Below are 10,329 nucleotides of genomic sequence, written 5' to 3'. Positions count from 1 at the left end.
ATAACTTATACCCATTTACTACAGTGTTTGTAACATACTTGATATAACTTCTAGACTCTTTGGCACAAGAGTATGATGCTTACAGCTACTCTCACTCTGAAAAAAGTGAACAGTTTAGTAAGTTATTATCTCTGTGCCTCAGGACCTACTAACTAGCTGGAGGCTGCTGATGGCCTTCTTCGAGCCTGCAGCTGTCCCGTGTTGCCTGCCTCACTCACAGCCACAAGCTAAATTCCCAATTGGAAGTTGCAATAAATTTGTCCTGTCCTGCTCTTGGGTCGGTTTCCACTGAGTTTTTAACCGTTTGTGTCACGGCTCAACAGCACGAGGGAACAGGGATGGACACAGGCGCAGAAACCAACCCGGAAGCGAGGTGACAGAAAACAAATGATTTATTTCCGCCCACAGGAAAACAAATGTGAAACACAAAGCGACGCCACCACACTAGTGGCGCGTAGGATTAGTCTGTGAAAATGAGGGCGACCTAGACACCTCTAGGAGACGGCTGAACAGCGGGGACAGCGGGGAGGTAGAAACAGGACTAGGTAGGGGCCGGGGCACTGGAACAAGAGGAGATCACGATCAGAGGGATCCAGCAGACAACCAATAATCCTCCGCAGTTGAATTGAATTGCCTTACTTGGTTTCAGATGGAGGGGACAGGTGGAGCGGAAAACCCGGAAGCGGTCGAGGCGTGGGGAGGCAGGCAGGTGAGCAGTGGGTCGGCAGGCCACGTTGTGTGAGCAGCTGGCGGCCCAGGTCCAGGAGGACGGGAGCGAGGGGAACAAGATCTCCACTCCGGGTGCTATCGCTGGGGACAAGAAAAGACAGGTCAGTCATCACACGGCGTTAAGACAAGGTTTTAGGATGCTCCACTGAACTAACATGGGAATAGGAGATACTCAGGCGATGAGTGGTTGAGAGCGCAGGTCTGATATACCGCTGGCACGATTGCTCACAGGTGGTCAGCCAGGGAGGGGCAACCGGACTCCGCCTAAAGGAGGAGGAGCCGCTGTCTGAGACCTGCAGGTGCCCAACCAGACCATGACACCACCCCCCCCTCAAGGGTCGCCTCTCGGCGACCGGCCTCTGTAGAATGCCGAAAGCAAGGCGGGGTCGAGAATCCGGGACCGGGGAACCCAGGATCTCTCCTCCGGCCCGCACCCCTCCCAGTCGACCAGGAACTGCCTGCCCCTTCCCCGGCGGCGTACATCCAGGATGCGGCGGACCGTGAAGGCAGGATGCCCACCGATGAGCCGGGCGGGCGGCGGGGCAGCAGGAGGCGGGCACAACGGACTCACAACAACCGGCTTGACTTGGGAGACGTGGAAGGTCGGGTGGACCCGTAACGAGGAGGGCAACTTTAGCCTGACCGCGGAGCGGCCAACCACCCGCTCCACCTCAAAAGGACCGATGAAGCGTGGGGCCAACTTGCGGGAGTCCGTCCTGAGGGGAATGTCTCTGGCGGATAGCCACACCTTCTGTCCCCGGGCGTAGGCAGGTGCCGCCTTGCGGCGGCGATCCGCGTAGCGGCGCTGGCGGGCGACGGACAGGCCCAAGGCCCGGCGGGTGCGCGACCACACCCGTCGGCAGCGTTGCAGATGGTGCTGGACGGAGGGGACCTCAAGGTCGGTCTCGCGCTCCGGAAAAAGGGGTGGCTGGTAGCCGAGAGAGGCCTCAAAAGGCGAGAGACCCGTCGCTGACGAGGTGAGGGAGTTGTGTGCGTACTCCGCCCACGGCAATAACGATGACCAGGAAGCCGGGTTGGAGGCAGCGACGCAGCGGAGAGTGGCCTCCAATTCCTGGTTGAGGCGTTCAGTCTGACCATTAGTCTGAGGGTGGTGTCCAGAGCTCAAACATGGCTTCGCTCCCAGGGATGTACAGAACGCCCTCCAGACCTGCGATGTAAATTGCGGTCCCCTGTCTGAGACGACCTCCGAGGGTATCCCGTGCAGCCTAAACACATGGTCGACTAGCAGATTAGCGGTTTCAGTGGATGTGGGGAGTCTCTCGAGGGCGACAAAGTGAGCTGCTTTGGAAAACCTGTCGACCACAGTGAGGATCGCGGTCTTGCCAGAAGAAACAGGTAGACCAGTAACGAAATCCAAAGAAATATGCGACCAGGGGCGCCGTGGAATAGAGAGAGGCTGCAGCAACCCAGCCGGGCGTTGCGTGTTAGATTTGCCCCTAGCACAAACACAGCAGGCGGCCACATACTCCTTGACATCTTTATCAATAGACCCCCACCAGAAATACCTTTTAATAAGGGCACTCGTCCGTGCGCCTCCTGGATGGCAGGAGAATCTCCCCTTGTGGACCCAGTCGATCACTTTGGAGCGGGCCGCCTTAGGGACAAAGCGGCGGTCAGGGGGCCCTGTGCCGGGGTCCGGCTCGGTCTCCAGTGCCCGACGGATGTCCTCCTCCACCTCCCACGTGAGGGAACCAACCTTGACGCTCGCAGGGAGGATGGTGGGCACGGCGGACGACTCCCCCGCGGTGTCAAACTGCCGGGAAAGGGCATCCGGTTTCACGTTGCGGGACCCTGGGCGGTAAGAGATTGAAAAGTTAAAGCGACTGAAAAACATGGACCAGCGTGCCTGACGTGAGTTCAGTCTCTTGGCTGCACGAATGTACGTCAAGTTCTTGTGATCTGTCCACACTATGAATGGGTGCTCCGCCCCCTCGAGATAGTGCCGCCACTCCTCCAAGGCCAGCTTCACAGCCAACAGTTCCCTATCCCCCACGTCGTAATTCCGCTCAGCAGGTGATAAACGACGGGAGAAAAAGGCGCACGGATGGAGCTTGGACGCCGTGCCGGAGCGCTGGGATAACACCGCCCCCACCCCGATGTCAGATGCATCCACCTCGAGAATAAACTGTCTCCCGGGGTCGGGGTGAACCAAAACCGGCGCCGAGGTAAACAGTGCCTTTAACTTGGTAAACGCTGCTCCGGCCTCCTGGCTCCAAATAAAAGGGAGCTTCGGTGACGTCAGCCGGGTCAGCGGCGCTGCTACCTGGCTGTAGTTCCTGACGAAGCGCCGGTAGAAGTTTGCGAAGCCCAAGAAGCGCTGCAGATGCCGCCGGGACGCAGGTACGGGCCACTGCACGACTGCCGTAACCTTAGCCGGGTCAGTCTTCACCTGCCCCCCCGCGAGGACGTAGCCCAGGAAGGAGACGGAAGGTGAGTGGAACACGCACTTCTCCGCCTTTACGTATAATTTGTTTTCCCGCAACCGCTGCAGCACGGCTCTGACGTGCGCCCGATGTTCCACCACATCTTTGGAAAAAATCAGAATATCGTCGAGATAAACGAAGACGAAGCGGTCCAGGAAATCTCGCAGGACGTCGTTCACCAGGTTTTGAAAGACCGCCGGGGCGTTTGTGAGACCGAAGGGCATCACTAAATATTCGAAGTGCCCCAAGTGAGTGTTAAAAGCGGTTTTCCACTCGTCGCCCTCCCTGATTCTGACGAGGTGATATGCATTCCTGAGGTCTAACTTGGTAAAAATGGTGGCACCGTGAAGCGGCTCAAAGGCGGAACTGATCAGCGGCAATGGGTATTTGTTTTTTACTGTTATGTCATTAAGCCTCCTGTAATCAATACAGGGACGGAGCGAGCCGTCCTTCTTACCGACAAAGAAGAATCCGGCCCCGACAGGCGAAGAGGAGGGTCTGATGATGCCGGCCGCCAGGGAGTCCTTTATGTACTTTTCCATGGCTGCCTTCTCAGGATGAGACAGATTGTAAAGGCGGCTCGTGGGTAGGGGGGAGCCCGGTAACAACGTAATGGAACAGTCATATGGCCTGTGCGGGGGCAGTGCTTGGGCTTTGTCCTTGTTAAACACCTCCCTCAAATCGTGGTACACTGACGGTACGACAGAAAGGTCCACGGCAGCACTCGCGTCACGTGCGGGCTCGGCAACGGCTGACGGCGGGGCTGAGACGAGACAATTGGCATGGCAAAACGGGCTCCAACTTATTACATTTTGCCCAGCCCAATCCAGATGTGGGTTATGTAGCTTTAGCCAGGTGAAACCAAGGACAATGGGGATGCTAGAGGAATGGAACGTCAGGAAGGGGAGCCTTTCCCTATGGTTGCCTGAGGCGACTACAGTAACAGGAGCGGTACGGTGAGTGATGTGGGAGAAAACTTGGTTATCCAGTGCTTTAACTGGGAGACTAGACTCCAACTCGAACAGGGGAATATTCAGTTGCTTGGCTAGTTTCATATCAATGAGACTCTGCTCAGCGCCCGAATCGATTAACGCCCGGGACGTGTGGGTTGCGGAGCCGAGCAAGAGCGTAACCGGCAACAGGAAGCGGGGCTTAGAATCACTATAGGTACCGCCCACCCGTATCCCCGGACTTACCGGCGGGCGTCCCCTTTTCCCTTCTCCGGACAGGCGGCAATGAAATGCTCCGCGGAACCGCAGTAAAAACACGAACGAGCGCGGCGACGTCTCTCTCTCTCTTGCGGAGACAACCGGGATCGCCCGAGCTGCATGGGTTCCGGTTCCGGGTCAGCCCTCTCCCCAGCGACTGGGGCTGATGGCTGAACCGGAAGTGGCGACGGGGGAATGTAAACAGGTGACGCACGCCGCACTGGCCGACGGGTGCTGGAGTTCCTCTCCCGCTCTCGCTCCCGCAGTCTGTTGTCAATGCGAAGCGAGAGCGTGGCTAACTCCTCGAAGGTAACCGGTTCGTCACGGGACGCTAGCTGATCCTTCATGTCCTCGTTAAGCGACTGCGAGTAGACTCCCTGAAGGGCTTTATCGGGCCAGCCGACTGCCGCTGCGGCGGTGCGGAAGTCGATCAAGTAGTCCGCGATGCTACGGCGGCCCTGGCGGAGATTTAACAGCCGGCGAACCGCACTGCCCACCGAGACGGGGTGGGCAAAAGTCCTTTTGAATTCGCCGAGAAAAGCATCGTAGCTACAGGACGGCAACGGGTGTGTGCTCAGGTAAGCCTCGGCCCACTTCAGGGCTCGGTCGCGCAGTTTCCCGATTATATAAGAAACTCGAACCGTGTCCGAAACGAAAGAGCGGGGCGAACGTCCGAACGCCAGCTCGCACTGTAACAGAAAACCGCTACAGGCCCCTGGGTCACCAGCATACGGCTCCGGCTCCGGGGAGGCCGCGTCGCGAAACAGGTGACCCCGCTGGGGCTCGGGATCCGCCGCGGGCTGAGGCAACGGCGCGGTCGGGGCGGGCAGCGCTGAGCTACCGGCAGCGGGTTCCGACTCCGCCGAGGGTTGAAGGGACTGAATGTCGGATTGCATTTTAGCCTGCTCGTCTGTGAGTGTGTGCACTTGAGCCAGTAGGTACTGCAGCGTCTGTTCGTGGCTACCGATAATAGCCCCCTGCTTACTGATCGCTACGCGGGCTGGGTCCGCTGTGTCCATATAACTGGCCTGAGTATACTGTCACGGCTCAACGGCACGAGGGAACAGGGATGGACACAGGCGCAGAAACCAACCCGGAAGCGAGGTGACAGAAAACAAATGATTTATTTCCGCCCACAGGAAAACAAATGTGAAACACAAAGCGACGCCACCACACTAGTGGCGCGTAGGATTAGTCTGTGAAAATGAGGGCGACCTAGACACCTCTAGGAGACGGCTGAACAGCGGGGACAGCGGGGAGGTAGAAACAGGACTAGGTAGGGGCCGGGGCACTGGAACAAGAGGAGATCACGATCAGAGGGATCCAGCAGACAACCAATAATCCTCCGCAGTTGAATTGAATTGCCTTACTTGGTTTCAGATGGAGGGGACAGGTGGAGCGGAAAACCCGGAAGCGGTCGAGGCGTGGGGAGGCAGGCAGGTGAGCAGTGGGTCGGCAGGCCACGTTGTGTGAGCAGCTGGCGGCCCAGGTCCAGGAGGACGGGAGCGAGGGGAACAAGATCTCCACTCCGGGTGCTATCGCTGGGGACAAGAAAAGACAGGTCAGTCATCACACGGCGTTAAGACAAGGTTTTAGGATGCTCCACTGAACTAACATGGGAATAGGAGATACTCAGGCGATGAGTGGTTGAGAGCGCAGGTCTGATATACCGCTGGCACGATTGCTCACAGGTGGTCAGCCAGGGAGGGGCAACCGGACTCCGCCTAAAGGAGGAGGAGCCGCTGTCTGAGACCTGCAGGTGCCCAACCAGACCATGACAGTTTGAGGCTACAGATTTGAAAAATTACAAAAATGGCTATTGTTTCCATATTCAGATCTAGTAAAATATGACTTGTTTCATAAACATGTATCCAAAGCCAGAAAGCAGAGAGGTAAACTGAATCCAAATTCCTTAAAACAGGAATACCAGAAGATTCATCATCTACCTACCTTTTAACAGCTATCCATTTCCTCCCGACCAGCTCGGCTGGTCTCACTGTCAATCAAAGGCAAAACATCTTGAGATGCTAATGAATCCTGCCGGGATGGAATTTTCCCAAAGGGGATTTGCAGGGAAAAATTGCTCTACCAAGCAGAGCTTAAGAGACCTCCGGCAAGAAATGGAGGTGTCATGTGTGGTGGTTACTATAGGAACTGCTACTCAGCAAAATAATTTTTGTGATGTTGTGCAGAAGCTTCCTTCTTTCAGACATGAGCAGAAATTTCACACAAAGAAAGTCTTTTTATATCATCACATTCTTCCTTATTAGATTTTCATGCATGCATCTTTGCTACCCTACAGCACCCTGACATTAATTACAACAGATATGGAAAGCACAATAATATGTTATCTCCATATTCATTGCTTATATGGTGATAACATTATTTAGTCCCCTGCTATGGTAGAAATGTGAGTTAACTGATGCTAAATAATTAGTTCAAATTTGTCTTATGAGTTTTTGAATTTTAAGAAGATCTGACTTAACTGGAGAAATAAAGTTCAATATGTTAAATCAATAAAATTTAAAAAATGCATTAAGATTTTAGTCATGCAGACAACTGTCTGGGTTTGTTTCCTTTGGCGTTGAAACCCAAAGAGTCAACTTTTAACTCAGTCAGTAGAAAGACCACATGTGAGGTTTATTCCAAAGGCCAGGAAGGATTCAGTTCATGAACTATCATGAATTTAGGGATTTTATCATTGTGTGAAGGCACAGACATGCCAAACACTAATTTACCATGTATTAAAGTGACATAAAAGGCTTATAATATGAATGACTGTTTCACTCTACAAAAAAAAAAAAGCTCAAAAGCTTTTTTTGTACTATACCAGCATACCAGTGCTCTGACTTAGTACATCAGTGCACTGTGAAAAAAAAAATTAAGCAGACATCAAGCGAAGATGAAGTGGTCCTGATGGTTTTATATAAGTAAATGAAAAAAACAAAGATTCTGGGTTCATCCAATTCTTAAGTGTAGACAGCAACAGGGAGAATTTCATGGTTTGATCCTGTATTGCGGCTGCTTTCATACATAATTCAGGCTGTCAGTGGGGCAGTTTGAGCTCTTGTTGGCAGAGTTATTATTTTAATATTTGTATATTCAGTAACAGTGCATGTTTTGAGCTACGAATCCACTTGTTGGCCTGATTGGACAGATCAGTTTAATAAGATAATTTAAAAAAAAAAATCAAGCTTGATTTGGAAAAAAAATAAATGTTGCAAATTCATTCAGCGAAATTGTGCGGGTGTGGTAAACAGCTGCATTAATAATAAATAAGTCCCAAAAATATTTTTGATGTGCAAAATATTCACACAGATTTTACGAGTCCAGTGTTTAAAGACCTTTAGTCTGACGCAATCTACATCCAAATTATATGGATGCAAACTTTTCCCTTGCCTACAGAGCAGTAGCTGCAGAATTTGTCTGTTTCTGTATCTACACTGGAGCCATTCAGGCAGAAGACTAAACAGCTTGCATTGTGGAGGTGCTCAAAACACAATCAATGTAGTTACGCACTCAAAGTGCAGAAAAATATTCTTGAAGCATAAAAATGTGTTCCAGGTCACATTTATACAGTGTACACACAGCATTACTATTCAGTGCACACACACACACGCGCTTTCTGACAGTGCAACATAAGTCACTTTATAAAGCAACGTTTGAACAAAGAGGAAAGGACTGCATGAAGCCATTTTTCCTACCAATTTATTAGATAAACAGCAGTCCACCCTCTCGCATGGTTTTCTTTTCACATTTTTCAGGCTTTCTTTTCTTTCCTCATCATACGGCATACCTCAGCTCTTTGTTTGTTTGGCTCTGCCCATCCATTATCTTCTATGCAGTGGTAAAGCATATGACACTGAAATATATGCAGCCCAAAAATTAAACACTACTGAAAGTAGGTTTTAGTGAATGTATGGTGCTTTGTGTGCAACAAATAATCAATATGGTGAGGTAAAAGGCGTAAAACTAATCATGTGGAAGCAGGATAGTTTCTCTTTTCACAACAATATCTTATTACCATTTGTAGCTCAGTCGCACTGCACTGCAGATATTAATGACATCAGTACAATCGGAGGTTTCTCTGCAGTTAAATGAAAACAGAAGAACTGAAAAGATAGTTAAAATCAATCTCCCTCTCAGCTGTATCTATCCTATTCTGGCTCAGCAGGCACAAACAGCGGACCTGATATTTTAACTGCATAATTATAGATGTAAACTCAGTAGCCTCAACCTTTGGTCTTTGAAAGGAATGAAATATAGTGCACTGAATAACTGAGAGTGAAAGATTTAGTTGCTTGTGGTTAGGTTAACATGCATGCAAACAACGTCTGACTAAAGAATAACTCATTAGATCAGATAAATACCTGCAATTTCTTCACTAAACAAGTTCATGGCAAATACCAGTATATGTCCATTATCTTCCATTTATCCAATTCAGAGCTATGGTAGCCTATCCCAAATGTCACAGAGCGAAAGGCAGGGTACACCCCAGACAGGTCAACAGTCCTTCACTGTGGAGATAATACAGAGTGACAGACACTGACCTAATGCCTGTTTAGAATAACCAGTTAACCTATGCATGTCTTTTGAATGTGGCAGGAAGTAGAATTACCCGGGCAGGAACCACGCAAGCACAGGGAGAACATGCAAACTCTAAAAAGAAATGTGAAAGTCGGCTGGTAGATTCAAGCCTTTGACTGTCTTGCTGTGATGGCAGTCAAAGTGGTGTTAACTTGAATGATTTGCAATACTAGTAGAAAATCGGGACAGAGTATCATTTATTTATTTATTTATTTATTTATTATCATCTTTTGATTGTTTTTTTTTTTTTTTTTTTAAAAGGTTGTTTAAAAAAAGCATCCTGGTTCCATCCTAGGAGGAGACTCAAATCCCTTTGGGGTTGAACCAGGAAGGACATCCAGTGTAAGAAATCTGCCAAATCAAACATGTGGCGCTCCCCACTGTGGCAAACCATCGTGAATAAGGGAGCAGCCAAAAGTAGCTCATGCTGTTCAAAGTCAGAAAAGAAAACTGGAACACAAAAAGTGCAATAGAATACAGATTTATAGCAAGCTTTAAGTGATTGTTTTGCTCCAGTTTTCTGTATTCAAAAACAGGGTTTATTGGGTTTGTGTATCATAAATGTCCTAAAACAGTAAAAGAATTGAGAAAGTATTGGGGTTTTTCCTATATTAACAACACATTATGTTAGGAGTGTTTTTATATTTTTTACATTCTGAATTTTGTGGCAAACCCAATTAATTTCTTTGTTTTCACATAAATATTTGGTATAATTTGTCATGGTCCTGGGTTGGTGTCATGGTCCTGGGTCGGTGACCCAGCGCTTTAAGTTAATTATTATCATTTTTCTAGTTTATTCTGATTTTGTATTTGTTCTTAGGGTTTGAGTTGTGTGTTTCTATCATCCCTACCCGTGTCTCTCCTCTGTGTTCTGTTCATGTCCCCAGTTGGTAGTGTAAAACAGTCTTTGTGTTTCCTGTTTTACTTTGTAGGTTTGTGTCTCGTTATGTCCATTAGTTCCAGCTGTGTCCCCGCCTGTCTGCCGTTTCCTAATTACCTGGTGTGTGTATTTATACTGCGTGTCTGCCTGTGCTCCTCGTTGTGTCGTCTGTGTTCATTCCCTATGTTTCTCTACGTCTCCCTGGTCTGCCGTCCTCATCTGCCATCTCTGAGTTTCTCCTGCTGACCTTATGTTCCAGGTTTGTTTGTTAGTTTCACCCAGTTTAAGTTTATTTTCAGTCCTGCCCTCACTTCTGTTATTTTCACTGTAAATAAACCTCCACTCGCATCACCATCTGCATCTTGAGTCCTCATTTATTCATCACACGACTGCTGCCCCAGTCATGACATAATTGATATATTGCTCAAATGTTTAAATATACAATGCAGGCAGCTAGGTTCAAAATTATTCCCTCACCCAT

General features: G+C 49.7%; 1 protein-coding gene across 1 annotated transcript; it reads right to left on the bottom strand.

Moving 5' to 3' along the window:
• Positions 1 to 328: 328 nt before the first annotated feature.
• LOC113036701 (uncharacterized) lies at positions 329 to 4,351 on the bottom strand. The gene is made up of 3 exons (XM_026193145.1): positions 3,631 to 4,351; positions 885 to 2,541; positions 329 to 810 (listed from the first exon to the last, which is right to left on the bottom strand). Exons 1-2 carry the CDS (start codon positions 4,226 to 4,228, stop codon positions 1,061 to 1,063), a joined length of 2,079 nt encoding a protein of 692 aa, XP_026048930.1. The 5' UTR covers positions 4,229 to 4,351; the 3' UTR covers positions 329 to 810; positions 885 to 1,060.
• Positions 4,352 to 10,329: the final 5,978 nt, after the last annotated feature.

The sequence above is a fragment of the Astatotilapia calliptera genome, chromosome 2 (assembly GCF_900246225.1).
Source record: "Astatotilapia calliptera chromosome 2, fAstCal1.2, whole genome shotgun sequence".
In the NCBI taxonomy this organism is placed as follows: domain Eukaryota; kingdom Metazoa; phylum Chordata; class Actinopteri; order Cichliformes; family Cichlidae; genus Astatotilapia; species Astatotilapia calliptera.
This window is presented reverse-complemented; position numbering and strand designations above follow the sequence as displayed.